This window comes from Heteronotia binoei, chromosome 7, assembly GCF_032191835.1.
Source record: "Heteronotia binoei isolate CCM8104 ecotype False Entrance Well chromosome 7, APGP_CSIRO_Hbin_v1, whole genome shotgun sequence".
Lineage (NCBI taxonomy): Eukaryota > Metazoa > Chordata > Lepidosauria > Squamata > Gekkonidae > Heteronotia > Heteronotia binoei.
In genome coordinates, this window is record NC_083229.1 from 117889041 (window position 1) to 117906780 (window position 17740).

At 44.4% G+C, this 17740-nt stretch overlaps 1 protein-coding gene across 1 annotated transcript; it reads right to left on the reverse strand.

Annotated features, from left to right (window-relative positions):
- Positions 1 to 250: 250 nt before the first annotated feature.
- LOC132574772 (leukocyte elastase inhibitor-like) lies at positions 251 to 15139 on the reverse strand. Its single transcript, XM_060243009.1, has 7 exons — positions 14955 to 15139; positions 12062 to 12172; positions 9893 to 10012; positions 9562 to 9679; positions 6113 to 6255; positions 4549 to 4704; positions 251 to 790 (listed from the first exon to the last, which is right to left on the reverse strand). The coding sequence occupies exons 1-7, from the start codon at positions 15132 to 15134 to the stop codon at positions 386 to 388; spliced, it is 1233 nt and encodes a 410-aa protein (XP_060098992.1). The 5' UTR covers positions 15135 to 15139; the 3' UTR covers positions 251 to 385.
- Between the last annotated feature and the right edge of the window lie 2601 nt (positions 15140 to 17740).

Below are 17740 nucleotides of genomic sequence, written 5' to 3' on the forward strand. Positions count from 1 at the left end.
TTAACCACTACACCACGCTGCTTCATTTGCTGCCTTGAGTCTGAAGATAAGGCAGGATGTACCCAGGGCTTTTTTGTAGCAGGAACTCCTTTGCATATTAGGCCACACCCTGCTAATGTAGCCAATCCTCCTGGAGCTTAGAGTAGGCCCTGCACTAAGAGCCCTGTAAACTCTTGGAGGATTGGCCACGACAGCAGGGTGTGGCCTAATATGCAAAGGAGTCCCTGCTACCCCAAAAAGCTCTGGATGCAACTATTTAAAAGAAGCAAAGAAAATAGACCTTATACAAGAAGGCCTCATTGCAAAAAGGACAGACCATCCAAACATCTCATTTGATCAGAGAGCTTTTAAAAATAAGGTTAAGGTTACAAAACTGTCTTGACCTTTAAGGAGAGCAGAATTTGCCAAGGAAAAGGGTGGTGTTGGTCGGATTGTGCTGGATCCAGAAGAGAAATGGGTGATCGGCAACAAATTGTTCATAATGCACTAAAGATCTGTTGGAAACCACAGCGCCCGTGGCGGCAGCTGCTTCAGTGCCCACTTCATTCACTTCCACATAGGCTTTGTGCACCACTTTGGACAAGCAGAGTTGCGTCGAGGGAGACATTCCAGATAGGTTGGCTGCGGTTTCGCTAAACACATCAATCATCCCGAGCCTTTGCAAAGCCAAGTTGAGGTCAAATTCCTTTTCAAGCTTGAACCGGGGGATATACATTTCCACATCAAGCTCTTCCATGTTTTCAGAGGCAGTCCAGCGGGTTACATTCTCATGGCTCATGGCTTGTTCCACCTGCAGGGTCAGAGAAAATTCACCATTCACAAACTCAATGCAAAAGACCCCCTTTTGGTTTCCATTTGGAGTTAGGATAAGTGTGTTCGATAACGTTATATGTAATGAGAATTATTATACGAATTTATAATGTGATATTTCTTCATGATGATAATATATATTTGTTCCATAGTGTTTAAATTCCCCACCACCACAGTATCTGGGCTTGTTTGGGGGGAAAGAGGGGCAGAGCTGGCTGGGGAAGAGAAACGTAGAGGTAGCAGAGAACTGGCAGACGGCTTGCCTTGCTGGCAATGTACTGCTGGGCGCTAGTACATTGCATGGGTTCTGCTGGGCTTGCAAAATGCCCCCCCCCACCTTCACTTTCTACTGCAGAGGTTCTCCGATTTGACCATAGTTCTGTTGGGTTTGCACTGCCACGGTGGCACTGGTTCTGCTGGGCACATTGCATTGGTTCTGCTGGACTTTCAAAAATGCTGCCACCACCACCACCTTCAGTCTCTACTGCAGAGATTCCCTGGGACTTTGATTATCTTCTACTGGGCTTCCTTTCCTTTCCTTTCCTTTTTTTCTTTTTTTGCTGTTTTCTCCTCCATTGGAAACAATGGAGGATGGGGGCACCTTCTTTGGGGACCTGTAAATCCAATCCTCACCAAACTTGGAAGGTAGGTAAAGGAGAGTCAGTCGGAGATCCCTTGTGAGTTTAGTGTCTCTAGCATGTCGGGGAAGGGGGGTGTTCTAACACATCATGAACCTCACAAACGGAACCAATTTGTTTAGCTCTTAAAAGTTCAGCGTGGTCCGTGGCTCACAAACTAGGCACACCACGATCCGAAACAAACTGAATTTTCCTGGCTCATGCCCATCCCTACTCCTGGGGTACAGGAATCTTTTAGCTGATAGGGCAGTAACATATCTAGTTATCAGTATGTCTTCTTGCCTCCCCAGAATTATTGTCTCAAAATGGTGGGAATAGGGATGGCAGCTCTGGGTTGGAAAATTCCTGGAGATTTGGAGGGTAGAGCCCAGAGATGCAAGGGTTTGGGGAAGAGAGGGACCTTTGTGGGGTATAACGCCCTAGAGTCCACCCTCTGAAGTTGCCATTTCCTTCAGGATAACTGATATTTGTATTCTGGAGACCAGTTATAATTCAGGAAGATCTCCAGGTACTGCCTGGAGTAACCTAACAGGGAATGACCACTACTGGACCCAGGGGTGGAATTCTAGCAGGAGCTCCTTTGCATATTAGGCCACACCCCCAATGTAGCCAATCATCCAAGAGCTTACAAAAAAGTCTCTTGTAAGCTGTTGGAGGATTGGCTACATCAGGGGTGTGTGGCCTAATATGCAAAGGAGCTCTTGCTAGAATTCCACCCCTGACTGAACCCATAACACCAGTTGGCTGTTGAAGAAATGCTCCTAGAGCATTGGGAACTGCTATGAGCCTACTTCTGATACTTCCTTAAAGACCAGAAGCTTTGTCTTTTTACAAAAGAAGAGCTAAACTTAACAGTAACCAAGAGGCAAACAACTAGTGTCAGTGAGCATGAGAACGTAGACATGTTACATTTTCAGTGATCTGTATGTCACATTCATGCCATTAACAAAGAATTATCTATGCAACGTGGAACAGGAATTGACCATCCTGTTGATATTAGTTTAAGGTCTCACTGATTTTATCTGACATGAATCCTTGATTTAATTGGACCATTTGTCAAATGTAAAAAACTGCAAGAAAACAAATTGGATTTCTAATGAAACAGCAGCACCCTCTCGTGTCTATAATTGTGAACAGCATTTAATATTTCCATCCTGCCCAGGGTGAGGAGTTTAAATCCCGTTTACTTAAGAGCGAGTCCACACAGGCTAATTACATGCAATGTTTCCACCTTAAAGTCACTTCATTTGATGGAAACCAAAGGAAGGTATGATTTCTCCTGCCTTTGCAGGGCATTTTTTGTAGCAGGAACTCATTTGCATATTAGGCCACACACCCCTGATGTAGCCAATCCTCCAAGAGCTTAAAGGTAAAGGTAGTCCCCTGTGCAAGCACCAGTCGTTTCCGACTCTGGGGTGACGTTACTTTCACGTTTTCACAGCAGACTTTTTCCGGAGTGGTTTGCCATTGCCTTCCCCAGTCATCTACACTTTCCCCCCAGCAAGCTGGGTCCTCAGAAGGATGGACGGCTGAGTCAACCTGAGCCGGCTACCTGAAACCAGCTTCCGCCGGGATTGAACTCAGGTCGTGAGCAGGGAGCTCAGACTGCAGTACTGCAGCTTTACCACTCGGCGCCACGGGGCTCTTTCCAAAAGCTTGCAGAGCTCTTAGTACAGGGTCTACTGTAAGCTCCAGGAGGATTGGCTACATCAGGGGTGTGTGGCCAAATATGCAAAGGAGGTCTGGCTATAAAAAGCCCTGGATGAGATAAAGTACATTTTAATCCAAATAGAAAAGGTGGCAAATGGAAGTTTAGTTTAGGGTTGCAGGTCCTCCCTGGACACCAGTGGAGATGGGCGGGGGGGGGGGGTCTGGCTTGGTAAATTCCTGGAGATTTGAGGGTGGTGCCTGGGAAAAGACAAAATTTGGGGAGGGAAAGGAGCTCAGCAGGGATGTGATACTACCATACAGTCTGCCCTCTTAAGCTGCCGTTGCCTCTATTGTCTCTCTTTCTACAAAAAAAAAAAATCCCTGGGTGAAACAATGGTGATGTCAGGGGGTGTAGCCCAATATGCAATTGAGTTCCCGCTGGGCTTTTTCTACAAAAAAAAAGCCCTGCTCCTAGATAAATACATCTTACAAGGTGCAAGTCTATCCTGAAGTCTTTCTTGCCTTATTGAGACTGTCACCAAGTGCAGGTTGGATTTAATCGCCTCCCCTCACCAGTAACATCTTTTCCTCTTCAAAAGGTTATTTAAAAAAAAAATTCAACTGCAGCAAGAACAGTGCGTAACTCAAAAGCTCACATACTGCATTGTAACGCTTGAATATATGAACATATGAAACAGCGTATACTGAATCAGACCCTCGGTCCGTCACAGTCGGTATTGTCTACTCAGACTGGCAGCAGCTCTCCAAGGTCTCCAGCTAGGGTTGCCAATCCCCAGGTGGGGGCAGGGGATCCCCCGGTTTGGAGGCCCTCCCCCGCTTCAAGGTCATCAGAAAGTGGGGGGGAGGAAAATGTCCGCTGGGCACTCCACTATACTCTATGGAGACTGATTCTCATAGATATAATGGAGAATTTATCCCTGAGTCTCTGGGGTGTCTGTTCTTTTGAGGTAGAGGCACCAAATTTTCAGCATAGCATCCAGTGCCTCTCCTCAAAATACCCCCCAAGTTTCAAAAAGATTGGACCAGGGGATCCAATTTTATGAGCCCCAAAAGACAGTGCCCCTATCCTTCATTATTTCCAAATGGAGGGAAGGCATTTAAAAGCTGTGCAGTCACTTTATATGTGATGGCCAGAACTCCCCTCAGAGCTCAATCACACTCGTCACACCCTTGATCCTGGCTCTACCCCCAAAGTCTCCTGGCTCCCCTCCCAAAGTCCCCAGAGATTTCTTGAGTAGGACTTGGCAACCCTATCACCAGCTGAGGTCTTACACCTCACCTCCTACCTGATCCTTTTAACTGGAGAAACTGGGACCTTCTGCATGCCAAGCAGATGCTCTACTGCTGAGTCACAGCCCCTCCATTGGTTGGTCTCATTTTTAGAAAACGTTACAGTTCTGTGGTTTAACTCCCAATGGATTACCATTACCTGCTTCAGACCACCGATGGTATTTGGCAGCAAGATCATCATAGACAAGACATCACTGCAATATGGGAGGCAAAGAATCTGTGCGTTCACACCCGCCGTGCAGCCCAACTTAAACTTGCCTTTCTGGTGCATCATGGGCACAGATGCCCTCTCGTTCTGTTTTCAAAGGCAACATGGAAAGAAATGCAGTAAGTTCACCTGCAACTGGGCTGCGATTCCACAAGCAAGCAAAATCCATTCTTTTTTATAATGAGAGGTGTAGATTCTGAACTGTTGTATAACAGACAGGCATTCCTTATAAATTTTCCCCATCTGAACATATGAACATATGAAGCTGCCTTATACTGAATCAGACCCTCGGTCCATCAAAGTCAATATTGTCTACTTAGACTGGCAGCGGCTCTCCGGGGTTTCCAGCTGAGGTTTTTCATGCCATTTGCCTGGACCCTTTTTTGGAGATGCCACGGATTGAACCTGGGATTGACATGGGCGTGTTCATGCGCACCATTCCCATATCTCAGCTTCCCTGTACATTTTCAGTAGTCATGCGCATGTGCACCCACATGTGTCATGCAGTAGTCATTCAGTAGTCATGCACATGTACTCATGTGCACTGAACAGTTTTGATTTTAAAAAGCTGGATGTGATTTGGGGCGGCTTGGTGGTTTCACTCCACCAAGGCACCTCATTTGCACCCTTCCGCTTCCAGGCACCAAGGAGGGTAATTGGCGTTCGGCTCAAAAATTTGCTACCACTTCAGAAGTGGTAGCTTTTTGAGTTGCACTGCAGAGACCAGAGGAGGGGGTGAGGACGGGCGGCAGATGTTTGTGTGTGGAAGGATTTTTTGGGTCGATTTCAGAGGCATCTCTGAGTCGGCCCAAAGTGCCAGTCTGTTAGCTGCCGATATGTTCTCCCTCAGAATAGGCTCCTGGACCCACTGAACGTTGAAACAGAAATCAAATTTATCAGAACAAAGAGGCAGGGATGGATAATTATATTTACAAGTGAGTTTGGATTAGGATTGGTAGAGCAATGTTTAAAGATATATCCAGAACTGCTTTTTACAACACTAGAGATATTTTGAGAGGGTGGGGTTTTTTTTCTTGCTTTTACTTTGGCTCACTGCTGTTATAGACAATTCACTGCTTATACAGTGATACAGATATTACTAGAGTGTCTTATACCCAGGGCTTTTTTTTGGTAGGAAAAAACCAGCAGGATCTAATTTGCATATTAGGCCACGCCCCCTGATGCCACCATTGTTTCACATAGGGCTTCTTTGTTTAAAAAAAAAAAAAAGCCCAGCAGGAAATCATTTGTATATTAGGCCACACCTCCTGATGCCAAGTCAGCTGGAACTGCATTCCTGTGTGTTCCTGCTCAAAGCCCTGGATGTTTCTACTTACAAAGGCAAAGTCCAGCAATTTAGGACCTATTAAGGTGTAACTTGATATGCTACCTATGACTACTCTAGTCCGGAAAAAGGTAATATCAAGTCTTGCCATTTCGTAATATACCAAAGCTGCCTTAAAAGGTCCCAGGCTCCTAAAAAGGTATGCAATACCTCACTCAGCATAAATTCTCTTTCTGTTGTAAGCTTTGGATCAAACTGGCGTTTCCAAGTAGCTTTAAAATAGGTGGCGTTGGCCAACACCAAGACAGCATCTCGTTCAATGACGCCCGGGGCAAAAAGTTCCTTGATTTTTCCTTTGAAAAGAAGAAAATGGAATTATTTTTGTATATACTTTGATTGTTGCTTTTAGAAAACTCTGTTGTATCTCCGCAATAGAAATGGTGAAAACGGTGAACAAACTGCCTACATGTTTTTGACATCAAGCAGAAAAAAATTGGTAAGGTAGGCCATTTGTTAAGTTTAAAGAACAATTTTTCCATTTAACTACTTCACAGCCAGAAAAAATTCTATGTGTTCATCTCTTCCTTTCAGCGTCACCACAATTATGGTAGCAAGGTGTGAAATGGGGAGGGGGGGGGGGACTTGACAAAATTTGACTGACTTTGACCTGCGACTAAAAGTTCCAATATAGGTTGTTCCCATATACCAGGGGTCACTAACCATGATAAGTCCGCCAACGCCTTTGAAACGCTGACGCAGGTTGGTGTGCACAACTACAAAATGGCTATTGCAGGAGGTGGAGTCAATCCAAAATGGCTGCCTCAAGAGGAGGTTGAACCAACACAAAATGGCCACTACAGCCAATCATAAAATGTCAAGGAGTATAGTCATGCATAACTCTATCTAATAACAACTCTTCAACACATAAGAAGAAGAAGGATATTGGATTTATATCCCGCTCTCCACTCTGAATCTCAGAGTCACAGAGCTGTTCACAATCTCCTTTATCTTCTTCCCCCACAACAAACACCTTGTGAGGTAGGTGGGGCTGAGAGAGCTCTTACAGCAGCTTCCGTTTTCAAGGACAACTCTTGCAAGAGCTATGGCTGACCCAAGGCCATTCCAGCAGGTGCAAGTGAAGGAGTGGGGAATCAAACCCGGTTCTCTCAGATAAGAGTCCGCACACTTAACCCCTACACCAAACTGGCTCTCGCACAAGCTTTGTCTAACAAGATGCCTTTTAAGGCATAAGCTTTGTCTAACAAGGTGCGTTTTAAAATGTGCGTATTGTTTAAAAGTATTTTCTTACATAATCACAAATTACCTTCAATCACACAATAGAGATGCTATATGGAAGCTACCGGGGACGCCACTTTAAAAAAAAAAAATGGAATAACCTCCCTAGGGTAGGATTGCCAAGTCCCTCTGCTGCCGGCACAGGAGACACCTCTCACACATGCTTTGCGTACGCAGGTCAATGACATCACCCAGAAGTGATGTCATTGCACGGGACGTGTTGTGCCAGGCACACTAGGATCCGCCATAAAAACTCTATGGTACTATAAAGTTTTGCTAAGAATCTTTAGAACGTCTCTGGTGCAGCGTGCCTGGGGCAATGATATCACTTCTGGGTGATGTCATCACACAGGGCACATTGCATGATGATGGGGCCCTTTGGGGGTGGGGATCCCCCTTGCAGCCTGCTCCATGCCAGTGGGTTGGGATCCCTCAAACCAGGGGATCCTCCACCCCTGGCATGAGCTTGGCAACCCTACCCTAGGGAGGTATGCCTACCCACACATACACTGTTCTCTGAGATCCCTTGGTTTTTACAATGCCAAATCTCTTGTTGGAGCAGTGTATTAATTCAAGCTGACATGGGATTTAATAGGCAAATTGAGAATTGTTGTGATTTATAAACAGTTATCTCCCTCACCCCCCCCCCCGGTATCTTCCCCATATTTTGTTAATCTAATTAATTTCAGATATTGAAAAGCTTTTACTGGGGCTCGTTTTGATATCTTGCCATTACTGGCCAATGAAGGTCGTTTTAAGCGGATACCTTATGAGAAAAGAGTTTGCCCCTGTGATCAAATGTCTATTGAAGACCTATCTCACGTCACATCTTATTGTGGAAAACATGAGGCAGAACAAAATAGGTTTTTGTGTACCGTTTTATCTCCCGTTCTTGGAAGGTCAGACCAAGAGAAAATGGTATTCCTGTTGTCAGATAGAGATAAATATATTAGTTTCCAAGTGGCAAAGTTTGTGGCTGCCATTATAGATTTTGAAAAATGAGTAATGAGATATATTAACGACTCTCCTTTTTACCACCGTGGGCTGTATTTCTTCAGATGTCGTTGGATAAATTTTATTGATAATTCAGCCTCAATTTTATCATGATTAATATAATTCTGTTGTTGTATTGAATGTTTTATTGAGGGGTTTTTTTTATTGTTGTGTTTGGTTGTCAGTTGCTATGGCATTTTGTTGCTAATGCAATAAAGATTGATTGATTGACTGTTCGTCTTCAGGAGGCAGTTAATTTAGGACTGCATTTGACTGACTCGGCTTTTAATTAATTGCACAGGGGACCAACTTTACCTCTATTTCATTAGTCCTAACTAGGCTTCCCAGTTAGGTGAAAGTTCCTCTAATTTCAGAGGCCCCAACCCGCCACCACAGAACTGGCCACTGGGGGGAGCCCCACTCCCAAAGAGCACCAGTGCACTGCAATGTGCCCAGTGTAATGACATCACCCAGAAGGGATGTTATTGCATGGGCATGTTGCCAGGGGGACACTCTATCACTTAGGGGAAAACTCTATTATTCTCATGGGGGTTTTTTTTCCCTGTGTGATAGAGTGCCCCCTGGTAATGTGCCTGGCATGATAATGTCACCTTCGAGTGATGTCATCGCACAGCGCGTGCAAGAAGAGTCCCCTGCCCAGATCCAGGCGGGACCTGGCAATCCTAACTGGCGTTTTTAAGAAGAAGAAGATATTGGATTTATATCCCGCCCTCCACTCCGAAGAGTCTCAGAGCGGCTCACAATCTCCTTTACCTTCCTCCCCCACAACAGACACCCTGTGAGGTAGATGAAGATATTGGATTTATATCCCGCCCTCCACTCTGAAGAGTCTCAGAGCGGCTCACAATCTCCTTTACCTTCCTCCCCCACAACAGGCACCCTGTGAGGTAGATGAAGATATTGGATTTATATCCCGCCCTCCACTCCAAAGAGTCTCAGAGCGGCTCACAATCTCCTTTACCTTCCTCCCCCACAACAGACACCCTGTGAGGTGGGTGGGGCTGGAGGGGGCTCTCACAGCAGCTGCCCTTTCAAGGACAACCTCTGCCAGGGCTATGGCTGACCCAAGGCCATGCTAGCAGGTGCAAGTGGAGGAGTGGGGAATCAAACCCGGTTCTCCCAGATAAGAGTCCGCACACTCAACCACTACACCAAACTGGCTTTCCAGTTTTTAAACTGTAACTCTTAATTGGGTTTTTAATTGTTGTTTTAATTGTGTTTTATGATGTCTTATTTGCATTGTCAGCTGCCTCAAGTCCTGCGAGGAGGAAAGGTGGCTAATAAATGTATTGAATATATATAAAAAAAATAAATAAGTCCCAATGTCTTCCTTCCCTGAGCTCGCTTACCTTGTGTCTGTTTATCAATCATAGCATTAATGGCCTGCCTGGCATCCTCCAAGGAGTTATAGAAATCAACAGTTTGCAGTGTTGCTCCATAGATCTCTCTTGCATCCGTACAATATTGCTGCACAGCAGAAAAATAAAAAGAGTAAGATAATGGATGGAAAGGCTCCTGGGGTATTTCCTAGATGGCTCTCTAGCGTATGAATTTGGTTGTGGGTTCTTAGGTGCAGGCTCAAAATCAGAAGGAAAAAAACCTCAACCTCTAGATATAGGAAGCTTCCTAGTTGTGCAGTCAGCATTACCAGTTATGTCCAGGGAGTGAGAGAGCGCTTACCGGAAAAAATTCATATCCTGCTTGAGCAAACAAATTGTTCGCCAGACTCAGCTGGTAGCCATCTCCAAGGCTATTCAGTTGAGAAAGGAGGTTCTTGAACTGTAAGTTGATTCCTCCATCCTAATCACAATAGGAAAGAATTTTTTTTTAACATACATGGATGTTTCCCCAGCCACAGGTCACACAGTACCAGAAAGCCCTGCCTGCCTGATCTGCCCACTTCTCACCTGCCCACTTGGTTGGCTTGCCTACCCACTGCCCTGTCCTCCCTTCACAGAGAGGAAAGGAAAGGTCCCCTGTGCAAGCACCAGTCGTTTCCGACTCTGGGGTGACATTGCTTTCACAACGTTTTCACAGCAGACTTTTTACGGGGTGGTTTGCCATTGCCTTCCCCAGTCGTCTACACTTTCCCCCCAGCAAGCTGGGTACTCATTTTACTGACCTCAGAATAATGGAAGGCTGAGTCAACCTCGAGCCGGCTACCTGAACCCAGCTTCCGCCGGGGATCAAACTCAGGTCATGAGCAGAGCTTAGGACTGCAGTACTGCAGCTTTAACACTCTGCGCCACAGGGGGAGGCTTAATCTCACTTCTCTCCCTCTCAGAGTGGGCTCAGGCTGGTAGGGAAGAAAGGAGAAGGTTGCTCAGCCATCCACTGCCCTGGCTGGTGCCTGGAGAAGAACAGCTGGCCGGAAAGCACTCTCTGAGGGTGCAAAAGCTAGCTCACCTTCTCCTGTAGCAAGATCATTAATTATATCACTGCTAATTGGATTAGCGGTGGTGATATAATTAGCGATCTAATTACTCAGTCAACCACCCCTCACTCAGACACTTCGCAGAGCTATGGGAGTTGGGACCCCAAAACTGCTTCAATAGTTTATTCATATGTACTGTATATGTATATAGATATGCCAGTCCTGACAAGTTTGTGTGTACTTCTTTCCCCGAGACAGCCAGCAGGGTTAACCAGAAAAGAGAGATTTTTTTTTTTCATTGAAGACCTAAAACAGCATTGGAATGCTTCAGATAAACAGATATAACACTATTAGGGTTTGTAGAATCTTTCGGGCTCAAGTGCTGTGTTCTACTGGAGAAAGTTTTCCTTCCAGACGTTTCATTCTCAGCTGCGGAGAACATCCTCAGTGGCATTGCAGCCGGAGCAGGCGCTCTGACCTTCTTGGCTGCTGTGCGTTGAGTGAGGCCAGGGCTGCTGGAGAGCTGCTATTTCTAGGCTGGAGGGGGTGTGGTGAAAGGGCAATTGGTTTGTGGATGTGCCCATTGTTTGGTGGGGCTTCCTGGAAGGGTAGTGATAAGGAAACTGGCTGTTGAATGTGACCATTGTTCTGTGTTAATTGCTGGGAGGGTTGGAAGGGGTGTGACAATAAGGAAGATGGTTGTTGACTGTGCTGATTGTTCTGTGAAATGTGCTGGTTGTTCTGTGACTTTCTGCAATTTATAGTCTGTAGGGTGTTTTGCAGAGCTGGGTACCAAGATTGGTGGATGAAAATGCCTTCTTCCTTTCTGTTAAAATCCTGCTCCAGCTGCAACGCCACTGAGGATGTTCTCCGCAGCTGAGAACGAAACGTCTGGAAGGAAAACTTTCTCCAGTAGAACACGGCACTTGAGCCCAAAAGATTCTACAAACCCTAATGATGTTACCAGCCGTGAAAACCTGAAATCTTAGATATAACACTTCTTATCACTTAAAGTTTTTATCCTTAACTCCATTTGTGCTTTCAAGTCTACTTTCAGCCTTTCAGGTCACTATTGTCTCGTTCATGGGCTCAGGATGTCATCTCCCTTCTACACAACTCGAGCTCTCTCCCAAATGACAACGGTTCTAACTGTTTGTTCTCCAACCAATATTCCATCCGGTTTTATTGGTCTGTGGATTCTAGATCCAATTGCTGAAGAAGACCATAATGCTAGGAAAAGGTGAAGGCAGAAGGAAAAGAGGAAGACACAGCCTGAGATGGATTGACTCAATCAAGGAAACCCTCAGTGAGCAAGGCTGTTAATGACATATTTTGGAGATCGTTAGGGTCGCCACAAATCGGAGGCGACTTGACTTGGTACGCTAACACACAAGAGGGGATAAGGTTAGCAACTCTAACCAAATTGTACACAGTAAATAGCACAAGGAACATAATCCTGTTAATTTTGGACATACCACTGGACAGTGAGGGTCATGCTTCCTTTGGTGTCCTGATGTAACTGCAGGCAGTCTTCTCTCAGAGGAGACTGTTCTTGTGCCCTCTTGTGCCTTATCAAAGTGGAGTACCTGCACCAGACAGCAATCATAAGCAATATAAAACTTCACCAGAATGGGAGGAACCCATCTATGTGGCAAGAGATACAAGAGATAAAAATATCATACTTACTGCCAAGGTTACCCATATTTTATCATTAGTCATAAGCACTGGGATTTGATTTTTATAGGCAGGATGTAAATATAATAAATGAATTTAAAAAAAAATGAATTACTGGGTCATACCAATGGCCCTTTTCAGTAGAAGGCTATCAATCAATTAGGTTTATTACGGTCAAAAGACCAGCAAGGTTAAAAACAGATAAAAAGACAATTTTTAAAATTGATACACAGATAAAATTGATACACAGATAAAATTGATACACAGATAAAATTGATACACAGATAAAATTGATCACAGATAAAAGGACAGAAGGCTATCAAAGATTAGTCCAGAGTATCATTTGAAAGCATCATTAAGGGTATCATATCAAAGGTATCAGAATGTTCTTTAGCAGGTATTTCTGCATAAAGCACATAAAAGTTTAAAAAAATCAGTATTAGAATCTCTATTGACACAATATAAAATACCTCGTCCTTTTTGGCTTATTTTAGAAACTTCAACAGCAGATTTTATCAGCTGCTCAAGTAGGAAAAACTCCAATGAATGACTTTCAGGGCTTGCAGTGCTGTTGCAAAGCTCCTTTGGATCTGAGACCTATTTCCCACTCTCCTTACGCCGCTCTCACGTTCATCTTCTCAGTGGGGCATCCTTCCGATTTCACACTATCTGCCCCGGCGCTGCAAGTAAGATCAGCGTTTTGGCACAGCAAACAGAAACTGCTAAAAACCAGTTTCTGTTTGCTGCGCGAAAACATCGATGCTTGCTGCAGCCCCAGGGCAGATAGTGTGAAATCGGAAGGAAGCCACGCTGAGAAGACAAACGTGAGAGCGGCATAGGGTGAGCGGAAAATTGGTCTGAGTCTCTCTGCTTGGAAGAAAAATCACAGCTACTCATGACTTCAGCAATATTCAGATGTCATATTTAGGGTCAAAGTAACATAGGAAGGGAAGGAATAAGCATACTGACCTGGTCCCATTTACATATAGCCCCTGGGCATGAACATGGCCAACTACCCATATAAAAATCGCATGCACATTTACTCTGTTCCTGTTATTGGGTACCCTGATTTATTTATTTTTTACATTTCTGATCATGGGGCTGGAGATTACAGATATACAGTGCGCATGTATATTTTCTTAAGGGGAAACAAAAAGAGAGAGAGTTCCTGTTTTTATATATAAGCAAGGAAAATGTTGTAATCAAAAGTATATTTGTCGAGAAAACTGAATGCTGTTTATGCCCCCCCTTTTTTCTTTTCTTTTTCTTTTTTCCTTTTTTTTGTCTTCATGTTGTAGTTTGTTGGTGTTGGTGTTGTGTTGGTGGTGGTGGTGGTGGTGTTGATGTTGGTGTGGTGTTGGTGTTGGTGTGGTGTTGGTGTGGTGTTGGTGTTCGTGTGGTGTTGGTGTTGGTGTGGTGTTCGTGTGGTGTTGGTGTTGGTGTGGTGTTCGTGTGGTGTTGGTGTTGGTGTGGTGTTGGTGGTGGTGGTGGTGTTGATGTTGGTGTGGTGTTGGTGTTGGTGTGGTGTGGTGTTGGTGTTGGTGTTGGCGTTGGTGTGGTGTTGGTGTTGGGGTGGTGGTGGTGGTGTTGATGTTGGTGTGGTGTTGGTGTTGGTGTGGTGTTGGTGTTGGTGTGGTGTTGGTGTGGTGTTGGTGTGGTGTTGGTGTTGGGGTGGTGGTGGTGGTGGTGGTGGTGGTGGTGTTGATGTTGGTGTGGTGTTGGTGTTGGTGTGGTGTGGTGTTGGTGTTGGTGTTGGCGTTGGTGTGGTGTTGGTGTTGGGGTGGTGGTGGTGGTGGTGGTGGTGGTGTTGATGTTGGTGTGGTGTTGGTGTTGGTGTGGTGTTGGTGTGGTGTTGGTGTTGGTGTGGTGTTGGTGTGGTGTTGGTGTGGTGTTGGTGTTGGGGTGGTGGTGGTGGTGGTGGTGGTGGTGGTGGTGGTGTTGATGTTGGTGTGGTGTTGGTGTTGGTGTGGTGTTGGTGTGGTGTTGGTGTTGGTGTGGTGTTGGTGTGGTGTTGGTGTGGTGTTGGTGTTGGCGTTGGCGTTGGTGTGGTGTTGGTGTTGGTGTGGTGTTGGTGGTGGTGGTGGTGGTGGTGGCGTTGGTGTGGTGTTGGTGTTGGTGTGGTGTTGGTGGTGGTGGTGGTGGTGGTGGTGGTGTGGTGTTGGTGGTGGTGTGGTGTTGGTGTTGGTGTGGTGTACGGTTTCAATTTTCAATTTTTCTTTTTTTTCCTGTTCAGTTTTTCTTTTTTAAATCCAATCTCCTCCTCCTAATCGTCTTCTTCTTCTTCTTTTGTATATTAGGCCACACCCCCTATTAGGCCAGCCAGAACAGTGTACCTGTGCATTCCTGCTCAAAAAAATCCTAGTCATGAAGAAGTTTAAATGTCTTCATTCTCAGTCCTGCAATTATTGGCGAGGGGACTCTGACGCATCATCGTGTCTAGTTGGGGCCTTCTGTAATTAAAAATCTAGTTTGGATCAGTCTGTAACTTTATCTTTTTCCATTTTCACAAGCTGCTATATTTTCAAACAGGTGAAGAATCCAGAAGCTGTGAGAAGAATTTAGCTTTTCTTTATAAATTCTACATCACTTCATGTTAACAATGCGTTAACCTGGATGATAGACTTGTTATGATTTGTTGGACAGAGAAAGCAGCTACTAGAAAACATGCAATGGTATATTTTCTTTGGTGCTTACCTGTCCCATCTGTATTTTAGTGTTTCCCTGAGCACCCAAGTAGACCATGCTCAGGGCACACGAGATACTCAAAGGAGAGCAGAAGATGTTTTGGGGAGTATCACTTCTGATCATTTCATTGTAAAGATCGAGACCAAATGCCGTGATTGCTTTAGAAAATGAATCCTGGGAAAAATCCATAGCTATGAACTGAAAAAGAATATAGATACACACACAATACAATTTACACACAAGCATACAATGTTCTGGCATTATTATGTTGCAAGTAAAAATAGAAATCTAGAATCAATATTATACCTATAATTGTACCTATATTATACAATTTGATAGCTTGTCAAATGCAGTCTAGAAATCAATAAAGACCATTTGTAGAACACCACCATGATATTTAATACATTTATGTACAGGGCTTTTTTTTTCAGGCACTCCTTTGCATATTAGGCCACACCCCTCTGATGTAGCCAATCCTCCTGGAGCTTGCAGTAGGCCCTGTACCAAGAGCCTTGTAAACTTTTGGAGGATTGGCTACATAAGGGGTATGTAGCCTAATATGCAAAGGAGTTCCTACTACCAAAAAAGCCCTGCTTATATACAAGAAAGCTTAGAACATAACAATTATCAGTAACTGAATTGTCCTTTCTGAATCCTGATTGCTCTCAGTTTATTATCAATAAAGATTTCAGGGCAGCCTGACAGAAGCCTTGGTAAATGTAATGCATAAAGTTTTCCTATAATTGCAACAGATTTATGGGTCTATAATTACTGGGATTATCTTTGGAACCTATTTTTAGATAGGAATTGCAATTGGAGAGCCAGTTTGGTGTAGTGGTTAAGTGTGCGGACTCTTATCTGGGAGAACCAGGTTTGATTCCCCACTCTTCCACTTGCACCTGCTGGAATGGCCTTGGGTCAGCCATAGCTCTGGCAGAGATTGTCCTTGAAAGGGCAGCTGCTATGAGAGCCCTCTCCAGCCCCACCCACCTCACAGGGTGTCTGTTGTGGGGGAGGAAGGTAAAGGAGATTGTGAGCCGCTCTGAGACTCTTCGGAGTGGTGGGTGGGATATAAATCCAATATCAAATTATCAAAAATAGAGTTTTTCCAGTGGTTAGCCACAGGAACCACCACCCAAAAGATGTGTGCCTCCCTATTATTATTATTATCAATTGGTGTTACAATTCAATGTATCTATATTGTTTTATCTTGACATATGGGCAAACTGTATGCTCATTCCTTTCTGTAAACTATTGTTTTGCCATTAAAGGTTATTGGAATTGGGAAATGGGATGTGTGCCTGCCCTTCTTGCTCTCACTCTTTCAGAGGCAGCTGAAGACAATTTCGTTCAGGATAGCATCTTTGTTCTTCTGCCTACATTCGGTTTTTAATCATTGATTTAAATTACTGGTTTTTAGGTACTTTATTATTCTTTATATTGTAAACTGTCTTAAGTTCCTTTAAGGTGAAAAGGCAGATTAAAAATGTTTTAAATAAATCAATAAACAAGCATTACTGATAATTGCGATGCTAGTGAACAATCTGTAAAGTTTCTGTAGCCCAAACACTGCTGGTTATGAGTCGTTTATTAAAAAGTGGTACATGCAAGATCTCCTAAGAACATAAGAGAAGTCATGTTGCATCAGGCCAATGGCCCATCCAGTCCAACACTGAGGGACCGCCTTTCCCCATATACGCCCCAGATATGCCCCATTGCAATCAGCTACGCAACACCTCCTGACCACCCCTGGCCCTAAAGACATCCAATTCACCTCAACCAGAGCCAGGGCCTTTTCAGCCCTGGCCCCTGCCTGGTGGAATCAGCTCCCTGTGGAGATCCGGGCCCTACCCGAACTGCTGCCATTTTATAGGGCCTGCAAGATGGAGCTGTTCCACCGGGCCTATGGTTGAGGCAGCGGGCGCCTATTATTCCATCATTTGGCCTCCCTTGTGGTGACATTGTGCCCTACTGCAGTGCTATCTTATTGCTATTACCATTGTTTAAGGTGGACCTATAACTAATATCTTATTGCTATTACCATTCTTTAAGGTGGACCTATAACTAATTACTTGATATGCTGTGCTTTCCACTAGTGGTGCATTTTATTTTATTGTTTTTACTGCTTAATTTTTATATGGTGTTTTAACTTTGATCTGTAGGTTTTTATTGTTATTATTATATGTTGCAATCCGCCTTGAGCCCATTCACGGGAAAAGGCAGAATATAAGCCTACTAAATAAATAAATAAAAATAAAATAAACACTCTGTGTCACACAGTGGCCAAAAAAACCAGGTGCTATCAGGAGGTCCACCAGTGGGGCTAGAAGCCCTCCCACTGTGCCCCCCCCCAAGCACAAGAATACAGAGCATTACTGCCCCAGACTGAGAGTTCCAACAATAGGCTGTGGCTAATAGCCACTGATGGTCCTCTGCTCCTAATAAACAACAGGAAACCCATAATAGGAGACCTACAGGAACACGCACTTAATCCATATGATTGTTTTAGCATGCTGGTAGAAATCTGCCTATAGTTTGCACTTGCATTACTGGCAATTGAACTGTTCACCTCTATCATGTCTCTACACTAATGGCCAGAGTACAGGGAACCAGCAGGAAGAACTGGAAGTCCTAATACAAGAAGGGAGCTATGACCTAATAGGCATTATTGAAACTTGGATGACACAATTGGAATATTAGGACTGAGAGATACAATTTATTTAAAAGGGACAGACAAGAAAGGGCAGAGAAGGTGCATTATATGTAAAGGAGGTATACGTTAATCTGGGCATGGA